A 27,086-nucleotide genomic window follows, 5' to 3' on the forward strand; every position below is an offset into this window, starting at 1 on the left:
ATCTGTGACCATATTAAAAACCACTGACTGTACATTTTAAGTAGATAAATTACCTAGTATGTGAATTACATCTCAAAGTTTTTTTAAAAGTCGTCCAGTCTAACCACCTGTGTTCAATATCCTCACACCTTCCTTAAGTGGAGGTCCTGACCTTGCTGAATACCATCAAACAGGAAATTCAGTATTGTCCCCGGGACGCTCATGCCACCTCTGAACAGTTCTGTTAGAGTAGTCTTTATTTTTTTATTTTATTTTATTTTTATTTATTTTTTAAGAAAGATTTTATTTATTCATGAGACACACATGGGGAGGGGTGGGTAGAGACTACAGGCGAAGGAGAAGCAGGATCCATGCAGGGAGCCTGACTCGATCCCAGGTCTCCAGGATCATGCCCCAAGCTTAAGGCTGCGCTAAACCACCGAGCCACCCGGGCTGCCCAGTAGTCTTCTTTATATTGAGTTAATGAGTGAGTGATGGGAGTAAGAAAGGAAATAAAATGTAGGGTTTCAAAAGGCAACACTGAATGTGACATGGTAAGAAGTGGGGAAACATGACTGATAAAGAGCTTGTCAGACTGGAATCAAAGAGGAGCTGAGGGGATCCCTGGGTGGCTCAACAGTTTAGAGCCTGCCTTCGGTCCAGGGGCCGCATCAGGCTCCCTGCATGGAGCCTGCTTCTCTCTCTGCTGGTGTCTCTGCCTCTCTCTCTCTCTCTCTCTCATGAATAAATAAATAAAGTCTTTAAAAAAAAATAGAGGAGCTGAAAAGTGGAGGAATGTACTATTTTCAAAGGTAAGAAAAGGAATTGGAGAGCAATGGAACAGATAGGCTAGATGGTAAAAATAGGTTTTATATCCTAGGAGAAAGCTCAGCATTTTGTATTTGGTATAATACTTTACATATTTACTACCAAACAACAACTTAGTGCTAGACACCAATTAAAATGATAAAACAGGGGCGCCTGGGTAGTGCAGTCTGTTAAGCATCCAACTCTTGGTTTCAGCTCAGGTCATGATCTTGAAGTCATGGGATTGAGCACTGCAACCTTCCCCATCCATGCCCAGCATGGAGTCTACCTGAGATTCTCTCCTCCCTCTGCCCCTCCCACTCATGTGAACTCTCTCCATCCCTAAAATAAATCTTTAAAAAATAATAATAATAAAACAGTCCTGGTCTTTAAAGAGTTTACAGAGGAGTAATATAGTCCCAGCAATGACTTAATTGTGCCTTAACCATCAAATCTGATAGTTTTTTCCCCTCAGGTCTCACTCTTAAGACTATCTCTGGGGTGCCTGGCTGCCTCAGTCAGTTAAGTGTCTGCCTTCAGCTCAGGTCAAGATCTCAGGGGTCCTAGGATCAAGCCCCGGGTCAGGCTCTCTGCTCAGCAAGGAGTCTGCTTGTCTCTTTCCCCCTGCTTGGGCACTCTGTGAAATAAGTAAAATCTTAAAAAAATAAAAATTAAAAATTAAAAATTAAAAAATTAAAAAAAGACTCATCTGCAACACAAGAAAGTGATTTATCACTTATTTCCCATTTAACAAATATGGAACTAATCTGAAATCCCTGCCAAACTCTCCTGCCTTAATTTCAGGCACACTACTCTCCTGAGCTCTCTTTTCCTACTGACTGGTCTTTTATTTATTTACTTTTTAAAAAGATTTTATTTATTTATTCATGAGAGACACAGAGAGAGTGAGAGAGAGGGGCAGAGACACAGGCAGAGGGAGAAGCAGGCGCTACGCAGGGAGCCTGACGTGGGACTCGATCCTGGGTCTCTAGGATCAGGCCCTGCCCTGAAGGCGGCACTAAACCACTGAGCCACCCAGACTGCCCTGATTGGTCTTTTAATCTATTCTTTCTCAGTCTCTTGCACCAGTTCTTCATTCATCCCCTCCCTGATATTTTTATATCAATGTGTTTCTTCTTTATACTTTTTCCTTTCACAAATTCATTCATTTTCATGGATCCATTATAAGTTCCAAAATGTACACTCTACTTCTGACCCTTCTTCCCAAGCTCCTCTTATCTCTAAATTCCATTAGTATGTATGTCCCTTTGTCAGACTATCATGTCAAATCCAAAAATGAAACTCATTTTTCACTTTACAAAACCTGCCCTCCTCCTGTGTATTTTTTCTTATAGAGTCATTCTCTCAGACTGTTAGGCTTGAGACCTACAACCTCAGCCACTTGTGACCGAGGAAGTTCTTGACAGGGTAGGCTGGGGTCAGAATACTCAATTTGGAAGAGATGTTCCCCCCCCTCACAAAGTTAACTGTCCTCAACAGGGAAAAACCTCACCTCTTGTATCTTGGTACCATATTTCTTAGAACTGAAGCCAGGATGTTTGAAAATTCAATGGCTATAAAACATCTGGAAGTGTCTAGTTGAAAAAAAAATTTTTTTAATTATTTCAAGTGAAATACTTCAAGTGTACAAAAAAGTATAAATGATAACATAGAAGCACTTGTATACCTCTCAACCACATAGGTGTAATTGGAAGACCTGTGTCCTCTGTCTCTCCCTGAGATAGAGCTCTGAATTTGGCGATTATCAGAATGTGCGCTTTATACTTTACTAAGTATGCATTTATAAACCATGGATATGGTCTTTGAGTTTTAAAATTTTATATAATGGATAGTAGTGACAGTTGTATAGCAATACAAATATACTTAATGCCATTGAACTGTGTACCTAAGGTTAAAATGATAAATTTTATAACTAAAGCAAAAACAAAAACAAAAAAAACCTGGGCGGCTTAGTTGGTGAAGCGTCTGCCTTTGGCTCAGGTCAGGACCCCAGGGTTCTGGGATCGTGTCTTGCATCAGGCTTCCTACTCAGCACAAAGCCTGCTTTTCCTTCTCCTTCTGCTTGTGCACTCTCTGTCAAACAAAACCTTTAAATAAGTAAATAATTTTAAAAGTCTTTATGTTATGGTATTCTACCGTACTCATTCTTCTGCAACTTCCCTTTTCTGCCCTTTTTCTGGGTAAGGATTAATATTTTGGCCTAGAAATGTAACATGTTGATTTGATATATGTAGCTTGAGTTCATTTACTCAAATTGTTATGTAGCATCTCCTTGTATTTCCATTATCACAATTTATCACCTCTGTAGCTGATGAGTATTTAGGTTATTTTCTCTTTCATTATTATAAACGTTCTACTTTATAGCTACATTACAATGAAAATCTATGGTTTTTAAAAACTTTGCTTAAAAAAACAGCTTAAGAGGGGTGCCTTTGCTTAAAAAAACAGCTTAAGAGGGGTGCCTTTGCTTAAAAAAACAGCTTAAGAGGGGTAACTGGCTCAGTCAGTTAAGTGTCTGCTTTCAGCTAAGGTCATGATCCCATGGGCCTGGGATTGAGTCCTGCTTGAGGCTCCCGGCTCAGGGGTGAGCCTGCTTCTCCCTCTCCCTCTGCTCCTCCTCACCACCTTGCACTCTGAAATTAAAAAAAAAAAAAAAATCTCAAGAGATCAGTCTATTAAAGTTATTATAACATTAAAATTGTGCTTTTCAAAATAAAACACAGCTGTGTTCACTATCTCTCTATACACTTAAGTATTCTCTAAAATGGGACTTGACTAAATCTAATTGTTCAGTGAAAGCTTTCCCTATATTTAGAATTATTAAAATTTCATTTAGCATATCATTTAAGCTTGACTATAAACTTAATGGACTTTACAGAGTGAAGCTCTACTTGTCCTTGTCAATAACCATCCTTACTGCTAAAAACAAAAACTCTAGCACTGTTAACAAAAGAGCTTTCTGAAAGCAGCATTAAACCATCTGCAACACTTGATTCTTAAGACAAATCAATAGAGAACTGTATGTGTTTATACTTGATTACTGCAGCTTAAGAAAGATCCTTACGGGCCAATTCCTTAAGATATATACACTTCTCCCTAAATACTGAGGAAATTCTACAGGCCAAATTTAATTTGGCATTACTTAAAATGGAACCTGGGACCACAGCTGAGTGGTCCTCATCTGTCTCCTTCAAGGGCCCTCGTCTCGTTACATTCCCCTCCTAACTGTGCTCTGCCTACCACTGCTTTGATGTTTTCTGCTAGTTTAACCATATCTTTTCTTCACCTCCCCACTTCCAAATCACCCTATATACTACTAAGAGATACTTACGTGTCTAAGTTGCTTAACACAGAGCCTAGTCTATATACTCTACGCATGTTAATTACTACTGTTTTGTTAGGAGTCATCTTCCTAAAGCATTATTCTAACTGGTCTTGCCATTTCTCTGATCAAAAGCTTTCAATGTGCATCATTTCTAGTTACAGGTCTTCTTCAACTTACAATGGGATTATGGCCCAATAAACCCATAATACATTGAAAAAAAAAAAAAAAAAAGCTTTCAATGGTTCCCACAGAGGACAAGAGACTTGTTACACAGTAAGGCAGCAGAGTAAAATCAGTACTATCTTTTTAGTCAGTTATTAGTTAAGATACTGGCCAATACAAAAAAAAAAAAAGAGAGAGAGAGAGAGATACTAGCCGGGCCTCCAACTATTTAAGTGGATGTTAAATGAGACTTTCTAAAGCTCGTTTTCATCATCTGTAAAGTGGATATAGATGGGATCATTAAAAGGATTGTTCAGGGTTGTTACAAGGATTACAGGTTAAAAATCATATACAAAGCACCCTGCATGCACAATGGGTATTTAACAAGTTCTGGTTTTGCCTTTCCTCCAAACTGAATTTCTAAACAACTGAACTCTATAATCTAGCCCAAAAGTACCTCTTCACATTTCTTTCTCATTATATACTCCTGATTCAACCTAACTAGACTTCTCACCATGCTCTGAGTCAGCCTTGTAATTTCTTACTACCAAGCCTTTGCTTTTTGCTGACTCCAGTGGTTTTGCTTTTCTCTCCAACTCTACATGTTTACATCCAGCTTATCCTTCAGGGCCCAGGCCAAATACTCCCCTCACCCCCAATGCTTTTTCTCACGTCACCCCCATGCACTTAGAACATACTGCTTGAATCTCTTTAATTGCACTTATCACAACTGGCCTTATTCAAGAGTTGTATTTATGTGCCTTACAGCCTCTACTTGAATGGACTGAGAAACAGATGAAATCTTCCACTAAGTACCACTTCTACCCCATTTTATTCAGTGCTGACCAAAACTTATAAATCCTATCAGAGCACCAGAAAAGATGCCTGTGACATCAGAAGCTGGCCTGGTACTATCAGCTAGGCCTTGGTGTTGGTAGGAGCTGGCTCGGTACTCACAGTTAGGTTTTGGTATCTTCCTGTTAAACGTCAGCAATTTCAGAGCATTAACATTAGACAAGGCCATTCTGTGACTACCGTGGATCAAGACAAAGAGTCAGACCACTCTGTAATCTGCCTGAACACAGATAAAACATGAATATTGTCTAAGGTAAAAAGTTCCAAATAGCCCCCATTCCTGGATAATGAGCGACTGCTGCTTCTTCACCAACTATAGCTTCAGCCTTTCTGTAGTCTGCTCTCCCTTTAGATAAACTCTATTAAGATACTCAGCCATAGAATTTGCCTCCCTACCGGATGGCATCCAATCTAGAGTGAACCCCCACATCCTTAAGCCTTCTTCAAATTCACCTAACACATGTCCATACCCTATAATAAAGCTTTTCTCACATTCTTAATGTGATGCCACAAGCTTCCTCATGCTGTGCATTCTCCCTTGCTACAAATAATAAATCCAACTTATTTAACTCTAGGTATTCCTTGTGCTCTGTGGCTGAAGTTCAGTGTTTTCTCCATGCTTGGGTCCCTTCAGGGTATGCTCTGGGTCTTGCATGCTATATACTCTGCTGAATTGATGTGGATGACTTGTACAGGGCCTGCTGGCCTTTACTGGAATCTCAAGACCCAGCACAGTTAGTTATGCTCAGAGCTAAAAATAATTTTTTACATCATTATCCTGAATGGTTTTTAGTTTTAAGAATAGAAAATGACAGAGTAACTGGTAAAGGTGCTCTACACCCACCACTCTGCTCCATACTCCCTCCTCTAAAAGTTTCTGAACTTGAAAGAGTACCTAATCTTCATGCACTCACAGGCTCTCAAATGGTCTTCTCCCTTCTCTGACATGCTTTCAGAGCAGATACTTGAGGTTTCATTACGAGAAAAGAAAAGGTAAGGGACCAAAATAATACACTCATCCTCAAGCACTTATATATCAAAACATAAAGAGCTAAGATTACAAAGAATTACGTATATGTGTCACACACACAAACACACACACATATATGGACACATAACTATACATATAGGAGTATATATTTCCATATCTCAGATAGCTCAAGACCCAGTGGGCAGAACTCACCTGAGGAGAACGTGGTGACATAAGTCTGAGCTATTTCAGAGGAATGGGGCCACTGGGAAGGTACTCATAAGGAACACTACCTATAATACTCAAAGTAAGCCACTCACTGGAAAATATGGGCAGGTAGGATCAGGAGGAGAGACGCCAGATATCACATTATCGTGGAAGCACTACAGGATCCAGCTATGGAAGTGCTGACCAGGGCTATCCTGAAGCTGACTCAAGCACAGAAGCAGCATACAATTGTCATCTTGGAAGGCTTCACCTACTCTGGCACCTGTCCAAAGTCTCAGTAAGCTAACTTTGGAATGGCTGACAAGTTCCTCATCTCATATGCTGGTATTTCCACATTACACAGGTATATATGGTAAGAGTAGGGGAATTGCTACTTTGGCCAAAGAAAAAACTGGTTTGTGTAATGAAGAGAACGATAGGAGAAAGGGACCGTGCCAACTTAGTATTTGTGGCATCAAGGTAGGGGTTGTGTGGCACAGGCTCCAGAAAGGCAGAATTAAGTTCTGAAAATAGCCCCATGGCATGAAACACTTTTTAAGAGGAAAGCTCTTAAAATGCAGTATTGCTTGGGCATTTCAAAAATTGTCAAGCAGGTAGGAAAGGCGGAGTGGGGGGAAGCAGATGTACAGGTAGCTCCTCTAAAAAAGAAAAGATGAACAAAACGACACATAAGTGAATGAGTGGCAAGACTTGGAAGAACCACTTGAGGCCAAGGTCCAAAATAAATTAAGATTTACAAAAAGGCTAGCCAAAGCAAAAGGGGTATTTTTAGAGTAAAAAAAGGGGGTGGGGGATTTACCGGATTATAAAATGTAATGCTAAGGAAGCAGAATTTCTGAACTTCTATTCTGCTTCCATACTGTCTATCAAAGGGAATGAATTTTGGGTTAAATGAAAGAGAATCAGCAATCCTAAGGACAAATATAAAGTCCCAGATGGGTGAGGAGGATAAGTCCATCCACCAAATAATTTCTACTCTCACTGGAAAACTTGCAAGAAAGGTCATTAAACTAAAATTTTAAGAAATTATGTTGATAGAGGAAAATTTTAAAGAGTGGAATAGCTGACTATTGTTCCAGTTTGCAAAAGGTGGATGGTGGACTTTTCAACTACAAAGAAGTGAGCACACTGTATAGCTCTTGGGCTAGATTCTAAGAAGGATTCTTCAGGAGATTGTGAGGAAGATGGCAAAGTAGGTGAATCCTGAACTTAACTCATCCATGCACATGGAAATAACAGCTGTAACTGTGCTACTAACTTTGAAAATGCCCAAGAACTGGCAGAACAGTGCTTCCACATTTAATCCTAGGGAGAAATTGAGGAGCAAAGCCACAAAGATAAAGGGCGGAGGCACAGAGCAGAGATTGGGAAACAAACCCAGATAGGACTAACCACAAATGGAAAGATGCCACAAACATCCTTAGAGACGTTAGAGGATCACACCCCACCCCAGGCTATGGGGACCCACACTGGGAAGATGAGTCCCCATTAACATCTATCTGGCTTTGAAAAAAAAAATCAGTGGGGCTTATTTGGCTTTAAAAATCAGCAGGGTTTAACTGTGGGTACTTAGAAAAAAAAAATCAACTGGGCTTAACTCAAGAGAGCTGAAGGGAGATAGGAAACGGAGTCCTCACCCTAAAGCATAATAAATAACCCGACTTTAAACACAGCATAGAAACAAGTTTGAAAAGTGTCTGAGGTATATGTGAAGAAGATGTATTTACTACTCTCAAAACGTGCTGGAGGCGCAGGAATCTTCAGGATACTTCAACAACAAAAGTGCTGGCAAGCGCCATTTCTCTTCCCTTCCCTAAACCTAGAAAGCCAGACACTTGGAAAAACCAGCATAAACGCTCTCCACCTATTTTGCTAGCACCATGTACACGGCACCAGCTTCCCCTGCACAACGTTGGCAGACGTCTCTGTAAAGAGTCTCCAGCCCCACCATATTCTGTAAACACCCCAGCAAAAACCAGCACCAATTCAAAGTGAATCCTGTGCTGGAGAGAGTGAAAGATAACCCCACACACCAGCACCCCCGCAGTTCCAGCAACCAAGCCTTTTCACTGGCCACAAAAGAAGAATCCCCCACCTTCTGTTGTGTCTGCAGCTGTGAGAGAGAGACTAAGTGCAGAAATTGAGGCTGATTGCTAAACTTCCCCCCACCTATGCTCCAAAACAAGTGAAAAGTACAAAATGGACAAAACCTAGATGAGCAGCAAAAAAAAAAAAAAAAAAAAAAAAAAAGTCAGCTTAGGATTCTAATATATCACAAGGTCAGTAAGTAAAATGCAAATTATCTAAAGTAATCCTCAAGATGCACAAAAAGAAGTAGAGAATTTTTAAAAGGAGGATGGGGGAGGCATCAGGTTGCTCTTTCATGATCTAATAGGCTTCCACTTGCTATCATCTGCCTTCTAAGAAGGCTGTGTTGAGATACTTGAAACTAGGTCATAGGAGGAATGGATGAACTCCTAGAGAAGTCAACAAAGAAAAAAGACCGAAGAAAGGGACATGCTGCTAGTCTTCATTCCTGAACTCACCATTTTCCCTTTGATCTACTGTTCCTCCATTCCTATTGTGATGAAGGGCATTACCAACTGCCTACTCACCTAAGCCAATAACCTGAGACTAATCCAAGATGTCTCCCTCCCCTTCACCTTCCAATTCTTCTTAAAAATGGCTCACATGGGGTACCTGGATAACTCAGTTGGTTAAGCATCCAACTCTTGGTTTCAGCTCACTATCTCAGGGCCATGAGATGGGGCCTTGTGTCAGGCTCCACTCTTAGCATGGAGCCTCCCTCTCCCTCTGCTCTTCCCCCCACTCATGCATGTGCACACACACACACACACACACACACACACGTGCACTCTCAAATCCTAAAGAAATGGCTCTTAAAACTGAAATTTCTGACAATGTTAAATACATCTCAAATCATTAAATATGAAAATAATACCAGAGAAATATAATAAAAATAGCTCTTAAAATTGTTCTTACCCGGGCAGCCCAGGTGGCTCAGCGGTTTAGTGCCACCTTCAGCCTAGAGCCTGATCCTGGAGACCCAGGATCAATTTCCACGTTGGGCTCCCTGCATGGAGCCTGCTTCTCCCTCTGCCTGTGTCTCTGCCTCTCTCTCTCTCTCTCTCTCTCTCTCTGTCTCTCATCAATGAATAAATAAAATCTTTAAAAAAAATTGTTCTTACCCAATGAAGACAGCCCCCCTGCTCTCCTTCCTCCAGTACCCCCATATCCCTTTGGGAATCATTATCAACTTCAGAGTGATTAATCAGCATATTCTTTCTACCCAAAACACTGCAAGTAACTTAGTTCAAGCTATTAAGATGCATGGATAAGTTAGCTGGAACTACTAGGGAAGAATAAGGGGGTAGGGGTGCAGGGTGGATAAGAATGAGGTGGGAGTGAAGGAAGAGTTTAAAAGAAAAGATATGCTCCTTCTCTGAACCATGGAATGTGAGAAGTGATGTCTTGTACTGTTGCAACCATTGTTGCTATCCTGAGAGAGCAGTCAGAGGACAGAGCCAACTTGAGAAGGAACTGGGAAGTTTGTTTTTTAAAAGATTTTATTTATTCATGAGACACACACACAGAGGGGCGTGGGGGGCAGAGACATAGGCAGTCATAGGCAGAGGGAGAAGCAGGCTCCAGGCAGGAAGACTGATGCGGGATCACGCCCCAGGCTGAAGACGGTGCTAAACCTCTGGAGCCACCAGGGCTGCCTGGAACTAGGAAGTTAAATGAACACAGAAAATCAGAGCTGGAGCCCAGATGAGATTGGGAAGCTCTGGATTAAACAACACTGAAGGCCAATTCTAACACAGGGTCTTTTCATTTATACAAAGCAATGCATCCCTTTTTTGTCATAAGGCCATTGAGGTTAAATCTTCTGCCATTTGTCATGAAGATCCTAACTGATGAGCTCAACAACACTGACTTAATGATGCTCCTGTGTTCCCAACTGGAGTACTGTAAGTATCTTCACTGTAAAGAAATCCTCACAATGCATCTCCTATACTGCTGCCAGGATGTCTTTTCTAAAACCACACTGGATGGTTCTCTTCTACTTACCAACTTACAATGGCCTCTTCTACCTTTAGAATAAAATCCAACCTCCTTAAGTATTTTTTTTTCTTAAGTATTTTTTTTAATTTTTTTTTATTGGAGTGGAATTTTCCAACATACAGCCTAACATCCAATGCTCATCCCGCCAAGTGCCCCCCTCAGTGTCCATTACCCAGTCATCCCTGGACTGGGTCCACCTCCCCCTTCCACTACCCCTTGTTCATTTCCCAGAGTTACAACCTCCTTAAGTATGAGAGGGAAAAACAGTTCCTCACAGTTTGGCCCCTGCCAACATCTCTGGTCTCCTCTCTCACCACAATGAAAAAAAATTTTTAAAGGACACCAGCATGAAAACGAAGACAACCCACTAAATGCAAGAAAATATTTGTAAATTATGTACCTGAATAGAGACTTATCTGGAGAACTCTTAATAAACAATAAACTCAACAATAAAAAGTAACCCAATTTAAAAATGGGCACAAGATCTGAAGATACTTCTCCAAAAGTGATATACAATTAGCCAATACACACACAAGAAGCAGCCAAGGACAGTAGTCATCAGGGAAATGCAAATAAAACCACAATGAGGTGTCACTTCATACCCACTCAGATAGCTATGATCAAAAAGGCAGGCAATAGGTGTTGGCAAGATGTAGAGCAACTGGAACGCTTATACACTGCTGGTAGGAATGTTAAATGGTGCAGCCACTTTGAAAAACAGTCTAGGGATCCCTGGGTGGCGCAGCGGTTTAGCGCCTGCCTTTGGCCCAGGGCGCGATCCTGGAGACCCGGGATCGAATCCCACGTCGGGCTCCCAGTGCATGGTGCCTGCTTCTCCCTCTGCCTATGTCTCTGCCTCTCTCCCTCTCTGTGTGTGTGTGACTCTCGTAAGTAAATAAAAATTAAAGAAAAAAAGAAAAACAGTCTAGCAGTTCCTCAAAAGGTTAAATATAGAGTAATCACATGACCTAGAAATTTCACTCTTCATTCCAGCCACTAAAATGCTCATATTTCCGAAATGTATACACCCGAGAAAAATGAAAACATGTCTACATAAGTTTGTATTCAAATTGTAATAGCATTATGCATAATAAAAAATATAAACAATCCAAATGTCCATCAACAGATGAATGAATAAAGGATGGTATATCCACACAATGGAATATTATTCAGCTATAAAAAAGTAATGAAGTACTGGGATGCCTGGGTGGCGTGGCTGGTTAGGTATCCAATTCTTGGTCTTGGCTTAGGTCATTATCTCAGTGTCATGAGACTGAGCCCTGGGTCGAGCACCGTACCCAGGCTCTGCACTCAGCATGGAGTTGGCCTGGGCTTCTTTCTTCTTCTCTGCTCCTCCCTCTCACTCTCTCTCACTCTAAAATAAATCTTTAAAAAAAAGTAATGAAGCACTAATACATGCTACAACATGGATGAGTCTTGAAAACATACAGAGCAAGAGAAGCTAGTCACAAAAGATCATATGTCCTATGATTCCATTTATATGAAATTTCTGGGACAGAAAAACTTATATTGACAGAAAGTAGACTAGTGGTTACCTAGGGCTGAAGGGGGTGGGGCAGTTTGGAGGGTGATGGCTAAAGAATATCGGGATTTCATGAGGGAAATGTTCTAACATTGACTGTGGTGATGGTTGCACAAATCTGAATATAACAGATTCCACTGAACTGTACACTTTAAGCAGGTGACCTGTATGTGAATTATATCTCAAGAAAGTTGTTAGGGAGGAAAAAAAGACTCTCCTGCTCTAGGACACTTTTCTTGTCCCCTTTAAAACTGACTGTTCAAAAAAAAAAAAATAAATAAAACTGACTGTTCTAACCATGAGTCCCCATTGTTCCCTGCAAGGACTTTGAGTACATGCAACTGACACACACTTACTGTCAGTTTTCCTCTACTAAACTATGAATCTCAGGCAAGATTTGGTTCATTTTTCTTAGAATCCTTGGTTATCTGTATACTGTGTATATACTATGTGAATACATCATAAGTATTTACTAAAAGAACGTCTTAACAACTGTCATGTGGAAAAGGGACTGTAGTTGTTTCACATATTCCAATGGGCAGAAATGAAAGTTACAATGACAGATTTCAAGAATTTTCAAGTAACTGAGGCTGTCTCTTTCTCCAAAACAAGGGTTTCGGGTTATGTGAATTCTCTGAATTGATACTCAAACTCTGAATGTCAGCATAAATGGTATGTGAATTTTTCTAGGGAGAAACTCCATAACTTTCATCAGATTCTCAAACGGGTAAATAACCCCAAAAAGGCTAGGAATCACTACTTTTAAAATGTCAGCATACCAGCCCAGGGATTTTAAGCAATTTGTTTTTTTTTTAAAGATTTATTTATTTATCTATTTATGATAGAGAGAGAGAGAGAGAGAGGCAGGCAGAGACACAGGAGGAGGGAGAAGCAGGCTCTATGCGGGGAGCCCGATGTGGGACCCGATCCCCGGACTCCAGGATCGCGCCCCTGGCCAAAGGCAGGCGCTAAACCGCTGAGCCACCCAGGGATCCCCAAGTAATTTGTTTTTATTGAAGATACTTGGCATACAATGTTACCTTAGATTTAAATGTATAACATAGTAATTCTACAGCTCTATACATTATTATGCTCACAATAAGTACAGCTACCATCTATCACCATATAACGTTATGACAACACCATATACTCCCTATGTTGTGCTTTCATCCCTGTGATTTATTAATTTCATAACTGGAAGCCTGTATCTCCCACTCCTCTTCACCCATTTTGCCCATTCCCCCACCACACCTCCCATTTGGTAACCATCAGTTCTCCATATTTATGAGTCTGTTTTTGTTTGCTCATTTATTTTTTAGATGCCACACATAAATGAGATCACATAGTATTTGTCTTTCTCTGTCGGACTTATTTCACTTAGCATAACACCTTCTAGGTTCATCCAAGGATGAAGAGTTTAGTTAGCAAAATTTCAGTTACTGAAATATACCATACAAGAGAAGTTTTTGCCTAGATTATATTCCTTTGGTAACTAATGCAAAAAGAGAATTCCCAATACTAATAGCTTCATAAGCTTAAATTATTCATTTAAAAATATCTGTCGACTGCCATTTTAGACAGGTGCTCAAGAAACAGTGGAAAACTAGACCAAGTCCCTGCCCTCATGAAACTTCTATTCTCAAAGGTAGAAAGAGAAAAAAATAAGAACATTTCATATCATATAGTAATTCCTTCAAGAAGGGAAACGCAACATGAAGGAATAGGGAAGGAGGAGGGTGAAGTTAGCTAGGGTCTGTAGGGACAATCTCTCTGAGGTTACAGCTGATCAGAAACTTGAGTAACCAGAAGGAAGCTGAGGGAAGAACAAGAACAAGGACAGAAAGTGCAAAGATTGTAAGACGAGAACATTGAATATCAACTCTTGAGTTCTCAAGGGAAAGTGCCACATTTAATCTCCATACAACATTCAGAAGAGTATCTCCCATGCACATTCAATAAAGCTTAGATAATTCAGCATAGGGGATCCCTGGGTGGCTCAGCGGTTTAGCGCCTGCCTTCAGCCCAGGACATCATCCTGGAGTCCCAGGATCGAGTCCCAGGATCGAGTCCCACATCGGGCTCCCTGCATGGAGCCTGCTTCTCCCTCTGCCTGTGTCTCTGCCTTTCTCTCTCTTTCTCTGTCTCTCGTGAATAAAATCTTTAAAAAAAAAAAAAAAAAAAGATAAGTCAGCATAATGGAATTCAATTCAGTAAAATACTGTTTTAAAAAAAAATCTTCACTGTTAAGGTCATCATGAATTAATCTTCAAGGCAGACAAGACGATATCAATTAGACAAAACGAGTAAAACCTTTGGCGTTTTGTAATAAGAAAGAAAATAAAAACCCCACATTTTTTAGAAGTCTCTTCCAGGTAGTTTTCCAAGCATAAAGTTTTGATCAAGAGAATTCTGGGTTCAATCTGCCCTCTATCCCTAGAGCTTGGTGCCTTGCATCTACAGGACTCCTATCTACGACGCGCAAGAGAGGGGACTAGAGTCGGTGCGCACGAATCACAGGGAGGCGGATTCAGCGCGACAGGAGCTGTCCAATCATCAACGTGCTGAACATTAGTGGAAGCGCTTGGAGGCCGTAAAACCATCCGCAAGGGTCATTATCAGAGACAATTTACAGGCGAAAGTTACCCGTGGAACTTCAGGAGCTACACGGAATTGCTCTAGTTCCTTCTTTCGGCCTGGACACCCATCCCTTTGGACTCCTTATGTAAAAGCCCCTGAGCGCGCCAACAGGGTGGATTCGTGAACACCGCGTACACAACCACACGGTAACAAAGGACTGGCAAACACTTAAGTACGGGGGGGAAGGAAACGTAGCAGTCTGTTCATCTCAGTAATTGAAACTGGAGTTAAAAATCTTCTATTTTAAAAGGCATTAAAAAAATAAAGCCTTAAGTGGGGGCGCTGGAAGTACACAATGACTCGAGGTTAACCAATACCAAGGCCAATAGACTTCGCTTCATACAAAAAAAAAAAAAAAAAAAAAGCCCGGCACGAGGCATCGGGGAACCCCGGAGAGGGGAATCCAAGTGGGAGCCCTCCGGACCCGGCCCAAAGCGCCTGAACAGAGCGGGCAGCGGAGTGAAGCCAGGGAGGGGATGGGCTGCGCACGAGGCAGGCGTGGGGGCCACCCGGAGGGCGCCCGGGCACCACGCACGCGCGCGCCGGCATCGCCGCCCTCCCTGCCGAGGGGGGTCTGAGTCGTCGCGGCTCTCCCAGCCCCCCCCCCCCCCCACGGTGGAGGAGACCTCGAGGGCCCCCGCCCGGGAGCAGCAGCGCTCTCCGTACGCTGACGGGGACCTAGCTAGCCGCCGCCTACCTTCCAGCGCAGGTGGCGGCTCCTGCCGCTTTCCGCGAGACAGGAAGGCCTTGGGCAGCAGCAGCGACACGGCCAGCACGAGCCCCGAGGCCAGGGCCACCCTCCGCACGGTGGAGTACGCCATGGCCGCCGCCCTCGCCGCAGGTGCCGACGCCCGCCGCAACCGGAACCGGAACCACTGCGCCGGCGGCCGAACTGCGAGCTGCGCGGACGGCGACGCGCGAGGGACAAGCGCGTGAGGCCCCCCGCACCGCGACCGCGACCGCGGCCGCGGCCTCCGTTCGCCCCGCCCCCACCCGCTGCGCGCGCCCTGGGGTCTGGGCCGCCTGGAAGCTCCTCGCTCCCCGCGCCGAGCTGCTGAAGGTGGTGCCCCCGGTGCCGCCGCTTCCCCCACCCGCTGGCGGCGCTGCCCGCCGCGCCCCCAGACCACGCGTGCGCTCCCCTGCCCGCCCGCCCCCCGCCCCCCGCAGCCAGCCCCCCCCCCTCCCCCGCCAAACCGCGCGCGCCGTGACCTCGCGCCTGGGCCCGAAGCCTTTCGCGAACACCTCCTCTCCTCCCCAGCCCAGCCCTCAAACTTCTTTCCAGGACCTCGGGGCCCTGAGCCATGTCTTCACAGAGCCGCGTGCAGGCGGAGCATCTGCCCTTGCCCTGGCGTAGTCCTCGCCTCCAGGGAAGCTGGGCTCGTCCTGTTCCCTCCCCCGGGAACTCCCAAGGCCGCCTCCCCCGGCGGGAAACTCGGAAGAAATGAAAAATACTAACTTCACGAAACCTCTCCAGACAGCCCTCGCCTCCCTCCGTATTCCCACAGCCCGTCCTTCCGGTCTTTATTTTATGGACATTAAATAATAAACGTTTAGTTCCTTCGATGCATCAAATCCAGAAATGGCCCTACAGGGTCTGATGAAGAAGAGGGAGTTTCCTACGGGGCAGGGAGGTATCTGAACAGGAGAAGGCGGGGCAGCCTGGGTGGCCCAGACGTTTAGCGCCTGCCTTTGGCCCAGGGCCTGATCCTGGAGACCCGGGATCGAGTCCCACGTCGGGCTCCCGGTGCATGGAGCCTGCTTCTCCCTCTGCCTGTGTCTCGGCCTCTCTCTCTCTCTCTCTCTCATGAATAAATAAATAAAATCTTTTTAAAAATAAAAATAATAAAGAAAATGCAGGAAATATTCTGAACTCTGGAGCAGTCAGCTCAACTGGAAGGAGAGGTAGGTCAAGAAAAAGCTCCTGAAAGTAGGTGAAATTTGAGATTTTGAAGAATAAGTCACTAGACAGGTGGGAGGAGTTACTCAAAGGATGCAAAGAAAGCAAAGGCATGAAAGCCCCTGTGTCCTCCAAAGATTACAAGTGATTCATTTTGGCTGGGCCGTAGGGTTGGTGACAGGGTAGAAAGTGGTAAGACTACAAATACAAGCAGGAGCGAGAGTGTGAGAAGCCTGGGTATAACTTACAGTTCAACATGGCAGATGAAACACACCCATTTATCTTTCCTTTTCCAGACACCTCACAAAAAAATGAAAATGAAAGGGTATCCACTAGCAGACTAAGGAGAAGGAGTGAAAATAACAGCAGACAAGAAAGGTCAACAGTAAGATGCAACATTATCCAACAATGACAGTCACATATGTAATTTAAAATTTCCCACTAGCCACATGAAAAGTGAAAAAGGAGAGACATTCATTTAATACATCTTATTTAACCTAATATATCCGAAATATTATTTCAACATGTATAGCACTCACCAGTCACATTTCAATGGCTCAATAGCCACATGTGACTAGTGGGTACCATACTGGGCAGTGCAGGTGTAGAGCATAAAAAGTGGAGTTACCTACTGAGGGAAAGCCCAGAAAAGGCAAACTAATTTGCCCCTCAGAACCTAGGAGGTCTTAAGAATTGGAGGCATAGAGTTCCTTTAAAGGCAGAGATGTGAGACTGAATAAAGGATGGGCTGAAAATCTAGTTAAGAAGCAGATGCTGGGATCCCTGGGTGGCGCAGCGGTTTGGCACCTGCCTTTGGCCCAGGGCGCGATCCTGGAGACCCGGGATCGAGTCCCACGTCGGGCTCTCGGTGCATGGAGCCTGCTTCTCTCTCTGCCCTCTCTCTCTCTCTCTGTGTATGTGTACTGTCATAAATAATAATAAAAGAAGCAGATGCTATCCTCCAACTCTTGTTCCTCAATTATTGCAGCTGGGTGGTTGCCCCTACCAGCATTGCTCGGGCATCATCATTGTTGATATCATCAGCATCACCAAAGGTTATTGAGTACTTACTATGTATTCCAGGTATTTTACATAACAGTTAATTCTAACAATTTTATGAAGCATTATACTCATTTTACAGATGAGAAAACCAAGAAACAGCTTAAGTAACCCCCCAACAATCACGTAGTATCAATTGAAAGCTATTATTTGAACCCAGGCATGCTTACTCTAGAGCCCTCTTAACCAGCAGTTTTACTCTCTGGAATCAGAGAGTAAAGCTCTGGACTCATGGACAACAGGTGCAGCTCATGGAGGTGGTGACTGATGGGATATGGCTTCTAAGAGGTGCAGAAAAAACTGTGATGACCCCTGAAATTCTGGCTTGGGTGACTGGATAGGCACTGATTCCATATAGCAGCATTTTGAGAACAGAAGAATCAGGTTTGTGAGAATGACAAGGAGTTCAGATTTTGAGTAGTTAGATTTGTGTCCCATGAAATATCCAGGTACGGCTATCCAGTTGGATATAGGGGTCTGAAACTCACAAGAGATGTGTGGGCTGCAAATATGGAAGCAATCGGCCCTTCAATAGTAAGTGAAGTCTGGGAGAAGATAAGATTAGCAAGAGTGCTCACATAGAGTGAGGAGATGCCACACGAGGAAATCTAGATTACACCATTATGTTGAAGTTCCAACTATGAGGACAGAAATGGGGTATGAAAGAAGATGGGATCTGAGTGTTAAAATCTTGAATAAAGACTTACTGAGAAGTTAGAAGGTGACAGAAACAGAAGGTGTAATGAACAATCAGAAGGCATGCTCTTGTAAGGAGTGGTAGGTCTTGTGTTTGCTTGTTTTGAGACCAGTTGTAGCGGTGGTGGCAGGTTCTCCTTAGCATACTCCTAAGTCCTTTACATACGGAAATGCATTGATGATAATACAAGACTCTGAATAAACGCCTGCCCTTAATCATTAAATGCTTAATCTCATTATATTTTTTTATTGTTCTATACTCAAATAGACCTTTATTCCTCTTGTCTGCCATCCCATTGCAGTGAAACCTGTAAATTGCCCCCTCGAAGCTTTCCCCCATGTTGCTGGCATTCTCCCTATGCTAGTCGCCTTCCCAACATTCCTAATTTACCTTTGTTCCACTTATCTTGGCATTCAATTTCAGCCCAGAAACAAACTGCTCATGGATCACAAGACCCAAAACAGAGAACCTGCCTTTCTCTAGTGTGCAGTAGGAAGCAGAGAAAGGCTCTTCCAGCCTTAAACACCAAAGAAGAGAAAGACCTCTATTTGTCTCCTTCTCCTTGGAATCTATTTCTACTCTGCCTTTTAATGACCAGCAGGGCACCCTGATATGAGGCCCATGAGGGCCTACAGCTGGAGCCACTGACCTGCAGCTGCTGCCAATAAAGTCCTTCCCTCCACTCCTTTCACAGCTGACGTTGCCTAAGACAGAAGGCCCAAATAAACCTGAACCCCTTCCAGGAAGCTCTGCAGGTCCAGCTCATGCCAATTCTCCTTTCATTGAATTGCTGTGGACATTGTTTATTATGGGTTTATAGGTTTGTTGGGTCTTTTAATCTGGGTGGGAACCCCAAGAGGATAGGGTTATAGCTTCTTTCCATAACAAGACTGAGCACAGAACTGATTCACGGTAGGTTCTTACTGAAGTATGAGGCTGCTGGTTTCACACACACACACATCGATTTTGCCACTGCTCCAAGAACTATACATTTTCCTAGGAATCAATAGAGTTTCCTTGACAGTCACCCCAGAAGATATATAAAATACCAGTTATAAAAATAAATAAGTCCTGGGGATATAATGTACAGCATAGTGACTATAGTTAATAATAATGTGTTGTATATTTGAAAGTTGTTATGAGATCCTAAAAGTTCTCATTGTAAGAAAAAGCTTGTAGGGCACGTGGGTGGCTCAGTCAGTTAGGCATCTGCCTTCAGGTCAAGTCATGATCCCATGGTCCTGGGATGGATCTCCATGTTGGGCTTCCTGCTCAGTGGGGAGTCTGCTTCTCCTTCTGCCCTTCCCCCCCTGCTCATGATCTCTCTCTCAAATAAATAAATAAAATCTTTAAAAAAAAAAAAAGAAAAAAAAATGTAGTGTTAGATGTTAACTAGACTTATTTTGGTCAGCATTTTATAATACATGCAAATATTGAATCATGTTGCACACCTGAAACTAATGTGTTCTTTTTAAAAACTAATATGCTGGGGCACCTGCCTGGCTCAGTATATGCCTTTGGCTGAGGTCATGATCCCGGGGTCCTGATATTGAGTCCTGCATCAGGTTCCCCACAGGAGCCTGCTTCTCCCTCTGCCTATGTCTCTCTGTCTCTCTCTCTGTGTCTCTCTCTCTCTGTGTCTCTCTCTCTGTGTCTCTCATGAATAAATAAATGAAATCTTTTTAAAAATACAAAATAAAAACTAATATGCTCTATGTCAATTTCAATATTCTATATTTATATTTCAATTTAAAAAGACATGGCTTAAAAAAAAAGTTACCCCAGAGAGTCTCATTTCAACAAGTCACTGATTTTGCCTACCATAGGTCACTCTACCTCATCCACCAAATCTCCTAGTGACCATGATAGTTAATTTTATGTTTTCAACTTGACTAGGCCACAGCACCCAGATATGTGGTCATACATTATTCTGGATGTTTCTATGAGGGTGCCATTTTCTGATGAGATTAAATCTGTGGAATTTGAGTAAAGCAGATTGCCCTCCATAATGTGGATGGGCCTCACCCAATCAGCTGAAGTTCCCGCACAGAACAAAAGACTCATCTCTTCTAGGTTAGAAAGAATTCTGTAGCAGGAGGTCTTCTGACTTGAGCTGCAGAATTGGCTCTTCCCGGATCTCTCAAGTCTGTCAGCCCACCCTGAAGATTTTGGACTTGCCCAACTTCTATAATCACATCAGCCAATTCCTTAAAATAAATCTATCCCTTGCTCCCTCTTTTTCTCTCTCCTTCTTCCCCCATCCCCACTCCCCATCCTGACCATACTCAACATCCAATTGGTTCACATTTCCAATTAGATTCCCCCTGTGACTGAAGCTTCTCCATCCCAGAGGAGATTCCAAGGATGCACCTTGGTCTCTGAGAACAGATTTAAAGACGAGCCCAAAGGAACTATAGTCAAGAGTCATGGACACTGAGCATCCCCAGTGGCTCAGCAGTTTAGCGCTGCCTTCAGCCCAGGGAGTGATCCTGGAGATCCGGGATCAAGTCCCACTTCGGGCTCCCTGCATGGAGGCTGCTTCTCCCTCTGCCTGTGTCTGCCTCTCTCTCTCTCTCTCTCTCTCTCTCATGAATAAATAAATAAAATCTTTAAAAAGAAAAAAAGAGTCATGGACCCTTAATATAGGCAGGAAATTGGGCTGGTTCACAGGAAATTAAGACCCAAATATCCAGAACACTGAGCATAAGGGAGCATGGCCTGTAACTCCTAGACCAGATTGAAGAAGCTAAAGAAGGAAGGAAGGAGATGGCGCAGGATAGACCCAGAGCAAATACTGGACCTAGGCCTTGAAAGAAGGGTGAATTTCCATCGAGGATGAAGGAAATGTGATAAACACCTGTTAATTGTGGATGTCCAAAATATTTTGAATACCTTTTTATTTTTTTATTTTTTTTAAGATTTCATTCATCTATTCATGAGAGACAGAGAGATGCAGAGACATAGGCAGAGGTAGAAGCAGGCTCCCTGCAGGGAGCTTGATGCAGGACTCAATCTTAGGACCCCGGGATCACAACCTAAGCTGAAGGCAGACGCTCAACCATTGAGCCACCCAGGTGCCCTGAATATTCCTTCTTTGATGCTGTCCACATCAAGAACCTCACATTCTCAGTGTAGAATCCAACAAACTATACTCCCCCTTGCCACTAGGTAGAGGTCTATGACCACTTCCTCAGTCAGACCTACCCATGCCTGACTTTGGTTAGGAAGTTATCTGTGAGAGTAAACAGCAATGCCTGGGGTGCCTTTTAATGGTCCTAGGTAGCAGCAGAGGTGGGATGTTCCTGCAGTTGGTGGCTGCCACAGCAGCCTCCGGAGAGGCAGAGCTGAGACCATACAGGCCTTGGGGCAGTGCCTGCAGAGATCCCTCAGGAGGCCAGCTCTGTGGCATGGTTCTGGGGGTTGCTCCAAGGTCTGGGGCCCCAGTTTTCTCACCTGTGAAATGGATTTTGTGCTGCCTCCCCTCCCTGAGTTACCAGATGTGATGGAGCCTGGAAGGCAATTGGGTGTAACACAAAACAACAGCCGTAGCTACAGCTCAAAGCAGGTAACAGGAAGAAAACCAGAATCAGAAAAGGGGAGACAGTTTCAGGAGCAAACCTATTGGGAGGAAGCTTCTCTAAGGCCCCTATTTGTCATGCTAAAGCTTTCCCACACTGGGAATGGGTGGGCAGAGGCTGGGGGCATGAGGACCCAGGTTTCTGGGTGGAGTATGGTCAAGGTAAGAGTGTCCTTACCACTCTCATACCACCTCTCCTCACTGGCCCCTGCCCCCAGCGGATGCCAAGCAGAGAGAAGTCACAGTTGGATACCTTGGGCCTTTCTGCCTCAAATGAGAAGAAATAGTCTTTGGCTCCAATTAATTAAGCAAACTGATAGAAATTCCCTGCCTAAGTCACACTTTGCATATCCATAATCTCTGAGCTACATTTTCTGTATACTTTACCCCTGGGTAAAAATTGGTGAGCATTTAAATGCTTCCTCACATAATCTTGCTAAAGCACACTCTTGCCTATAAATATTCATACCACTGCCAAAACATTTGCAAGCTTTCCCCAAAGGTGAAATGTGTGTAATGTACTTTGTCTTCTGGGTATAAATATTATCCAATACATTTTGGTTAATATGAATACACTAATTATTCCTGTAACCCTTTTAAAAAGGGTCATCTTCATGATGTGAATTTTTAAAAAATGTAATTACAGTAATTGGATACTTAATCTAATTAAAATTTGCTTTATCTTTAATGGGAATTTTTCTAAAGAGGGAGAATGACAATTGCCTTTTTGATAACGACTATTTTCTTCCTGCAGGGGGATCAAGATGGTGAAAACTGGAGAACCAGGCAGTTTTGTGTCTGTCAGTGCCCTGGTTGCTGGGAAAGCCACGCCAGTCTTTGCCTTAGGACTAAGTACTTATATAATGAATATGGGTTTTAGTTACTGAAGAGGGTGGAGGAAAGACTAGTGGAAGCTTTTCTATTCCAAGAGATGTTTCTGTATCCTAGGGATGGTGGAAGACTTATCTTGGCACAGGAAAATGCTTCTAGGAATCTTCTGGCCCAGCAAGGCCGAGAAGGGTCATCTGGACTGGGTTGAGGTTAAGACAATGAGACAAGGGGCTTTTCGGAGTAAATTAAAGTGATGTTTTCCTTCAATGAGAGGCTGTTATGTTGTAAAGTTTGAAATTTCTGGAGGCTCAGAGACAGGAGTTTGACAATGAGGGACTAGGAAAGACAGCAAGGGTTTGAAGGCTCGTGGTTTGCGGAGGAACATGCCTCTTAGAGAGTCAACCAGGAAGGAGCTCCCTGTGATAAGAGATGCTTAATGGGCTATGGGTTCAGTAAGGTGATAGTCAGGCTTTCCTCCTGCACTGCATTCCTCTGATGGTTTCCTCCAGCCTCTAGAAAAGCCTGTGACATGCAATGGGTGGTGCCATTGGTGCTAGGGAATATGGGAGGGGATTGGTTCCAGCTTTTCTCACCTCCTAACACCAGGCCTGAGGGAGCAGCATTGAATCAGTAGAGAATGCTAATCCCAAAGACCAAGGTTACAAAAAACAATGTGCATGGAAGGCTGTGGGGTGGCTGGGTGAAAGCAGAGAGGCTGGCTGCTGCATGTTTGGTAAGAATGTACTTGGGACAAAGGCTGCTTCTCCCAAATGCACTGGAAGACAGCAATCCTGGAAGGGAAAGGGGCAGAAGGAAGGATTGAATCCTACTATTATGTGGTTTAGGGTCCCAAAGCAGCCAGAGTTTGTATATACAGGTGTCTTCGCCTTTCTGGACACATCTCCTGGGATGTCTCTGCTTCCAGCTGCAGCCACGTTGGCCTCCTTCTCACACTCACACAGGCCTGGGCAGCGCCACCTTGTGTCCTTGCAATTGTGTCCTCTGCCTGGGATGCTCTTGCCCCAAACATTGGTATGGCCCAACCCCTCACCTCCTTCAAGTCTTTCCTCAAATATCACCATACTCAGTGAGACCTTCCCTGGCCAACCTATGCAAGGTGAAGCACTCCTTTATCTGCATGCCCTACTTTATTTTTCTCCATGGCACTTGTCTTAACCAGTTCAGGCTGCTATAACAAAGTACCATAGATGGGTGGCTTATCAACAACAGAACTTTATTTCTCATAATTCTGGAGGCTGTAATCTAAGAACAGTACACCAGTAGATTTGGTGTCTGGTGAGAGCCTGCTTCCTGGTTTATGGAAGGCCATCTTCTTCCAGTGTCCACAGTGGAAGAGGCAAGGGAACTCTCTAGGGTCTCTTTCATAAGAGTTCATGACTTAATCATGAGGCTCATCACCTTCATGACTTAATCACTTCACAAAGGCTCTACCTCCAAATACCATTACATTGGGGATTAGGCTTCAACATATGAATTTTGGAGGGGCACAAACATACATTCTATAGCAACACTTATCATCTTCTATAGCTTATTACTTTGGTTTCTCTCCTGTTTCTCTCCTTTGGAGTATAAGCTGCATGAGGGAAGGGAATTTGGTCCGTTTTGCTTACTTCTGCTTCCCTAGTACCTAGGACAGTGCCTGCTGTCAATAAATATTCTTTGAATGGATGAGTGAAGATGACGACGTATAGATTCTACAGATAAAGTGCTTTAAAAAGGCTTCTAAACTGGCTGGAAATAAGTTACGTGCATATTATATAGCAGCTGAAAACCACAATTGGGTAAATGAAGTGGGAACAGATTTCCATTGAATGATTGATCATCCACTTTCTCATGTTTGGCTTAGATGGTGTTTACCATGCTGGAGCTGAGTGGTTTTTAAATGGTGTTCTGTAGAAACTCAGGTGCTGCAGGGCTCTCTTCAATGTTTGCTCTTATTTTTTTTCAAATATATTTTAACTATATTTAGAATAACATACTCAAATGCAGTGTATATTAAATTTGAATATATTGACAACTCCCGATGTGTTAACTAGTACTGTCATGCTGGCTCATTTTTTAAAAAGTAGAGCCTAAGAATAAAGATTCTTCTTTCATTTCTATAAATATATTTGGATTACTTATAAATATGTGCATAAAACATGATAAGTTTGGAGTTCTCCATTTGCAACACTTTATCTAGTAAGGAATGCAAGCAAGCAGTCAGATACCTTTGGTGATTCTCTGTTGGAAACAAACACACCAGTTTTCTGTTCTCTTTCAAGCTTCTGAGGTAGATTGAAGATTACCTTGAGGCTGCAAGGTGAACTTAAAGTATGTTGCCATTTGCACTACATTTTTCTAGGTATTAGAATCTTCTCAATACTGTGACCAAAACAAAAGGTAGAAATTGACTGAGTGCCAAAACTGATAAGTAGCAGAAACTCTCCTCAATAGCCTTCTCTTTGAAATGGTAATTATTTTGCATTTGTGGTACTTTGGGTGGTCTTTTATTTTTTGGTTTTATTCTGTTTTTCTTAGGAAACTGATGCAGTTATGTTAACAAATAAACTAGTGTCACCACAAGGGTACAATTTCGAGTCTTTAAAAAGTCTTGGGAACCTGTAGATCCAAGCATTATTCTATATTTTGTCCCCCTCTGTCTGGGTTGATGCATTCACATCAAGGTTTTGAATGTGGAAAGCTGAGGGTTCACTGGGGATTCTTTTTAAAGTTTTTAAATTTACAAATGTAAAATTCACTTTCTATGAGGTTTTATACATACCTGGATCCTTTTTTTTTTTTTTAAAGATTTTATTTATTTATTCATGAGAGACACAGAGAGAGACAGAGAGAGGCAGAGACACAGGCAGAGGGAGAAGCAGGCTCCATGCAGGGAGCCCAATGTGGGACTCGATCCCGGGACTCCAGGATCACACCCTGGGCTGAAGGTGGTGCTAAACCACTGAGCCACCCGGGCTGCCCCATACCTGGATCCTTTTAACTACCACCTCACACAGGATACAGGAAAATTCCAACAACCCAGAGAACTCCCATATGCTGTACCTTTGTCCTCAGATCCTTTCCCTATACCCATTCCAGGCAACCACAGATCTGTTATCTGTTTCTGTATTTTTGCCCTTTCCAAAATTATGAAATCACACAGAATGTAATCTTTGAGACTGAGTTCTTTCACTTAGAAAAATGCATTTGAGAGCCACCTGGGTGGCTCAGTGGTTGAGTGTCTGCCTTTGGCTCAGGTCGTGATCCTGGGGTCCTGGGATCCAGTCCAGCATCAGGCTCCCTACAGCAAGTCTGCTTCTCCCTCTGCCAATGTCTCTGCCTCTCTCTCTCTGTCTCTCATGAATAAATAAAATCCTTTTTAAAAATGCATCTGAGATTCATTGAAGATGTGTGTATTAATAGTTCATTGCTTTTTATTGCTGAGTGGTATTCCATTGTGTAGATATAGGCCAGTTTATTTTTATTTTTTTATAAATTTATTTTTTATTGGTGTTCAATTTGCCAACATATAGAATAACACCCAGTGCTCATCCCGTCAAGTGCCCACCTCAGTGCCCGTCACCCAGTCACCCCCACCCCCCGCCCACCTCCCCTTCTACCACCACTAGTTTGTTTCCCAGAGTTAGGAGTCTTTCATGTTCTGTCTCCCTTTCCGATATTTCCCACTCATTTTTTCTCTTTTCCCCTTTATTCCCTTTCACTATTTTTTATATTCCCCAAATGAATGAAACCATATAATGTTTGTCCTTCTCCGATTGACTTACTTCACTCAGCATAATACCCTCCAGTTCCATCCACGTGGAGGCAAATGGTGGGTATTTGTCGTTTCTAATGGCTGAGTAATATTCCATTGTTTACATAGACCACATCTTCTTTATCCACTCATCTTTCGATGGACACCGAGGCTCCTTCCACAGTTTGGCTATTGTGGACATTGCTGCTAGAAACATCGGGGTGCAGGTGTCCTGGCATTTCATTGCATCTGAATCTTTGGGGTAAATCCCCAGCAGTGCAATTGCTGGGTCCTAGGGCAGGTCTATTTTTAACTCTTTGAGGAACCTCCACACAGTTTTCCAGAGTGGCTGCACCAGTTCACATTCCCACCAAAAGTGCAAGAGGGTTGCCCTTTCTCCGCATCCTCTCCAACATTTGTTGTTTCCTGCCTTGTTTATTTTCCCCATTCTCACTGGTGTGAGGTGGTATCTCATTGTGGTTTTGATTTGTATTTCCCTGATGGCAAGTGATGCAGAGCATTTTCTCATGTGCTTGTTGGCCATGTCTATGTCTTCCTCTGTGAGATTTCTCTTCCTGTTTTTTGCCCATTTCATGATTGGATTGTTTGTTTCTTTGCTGTTGACTTTAATAAGTTCTTTATAGATCTTGGAAAG

At 43.1% G+C, this 27,086-nt stretch overlaps 1 protein-coding gene across 4 annotated transcripts in view; it reads right to left on the reverse strand.

Moving 5' to 3' along the window:
• The window catches only part of RIC3 (RIC3 acetylcholine receptor chaperone), a 52,026-nt gene extending 36,024 nt beyond the window's left edge, over positions 1 to 16,002 (reverse strand). Inside the window, exons 1-2 of one of the 4 annotated variants that reach the window (XM_049098759.1) lie at positions 15,899 to 15,982; positions 15,311 to 15,512 (exon numbers count right to left, since the gene is read on the reverse strand). In XM_049098759.1, the coding sequence (XP_048954716.1) occupies positions 15,311 to 15,512; positions 15,899 to 15,916 (220 nt within the window). In that variant the 5' untranslated portion in view covers positions 15,917 to 15,982. Of the gene's footprint in view, positions 1 to 15,310; positions 15,513 to 15,898 lie in introns of all 4 variants that reach the window. The other 3 variants (XM_049098760.1, XM_035704205.2, XM_049098761.1) reach the window with 3 other exon arrangements.
• Between the last annotated feature and the right edge of the window lie 11,084 nt (positions 16,003 to 27,086).

This window comes from Canis lupus, chromosome 21, assembly GCF_003254725.2.
Source record: "Canis lupus dingo isolate Sandy chromosome 21, ASM325472v2, whole genome shotgun sequence".
NCBI lineage: Eukaryota > Metazoa > Chordata > Mammalia > Carnivora > Canidae > Canis > Canis lupus.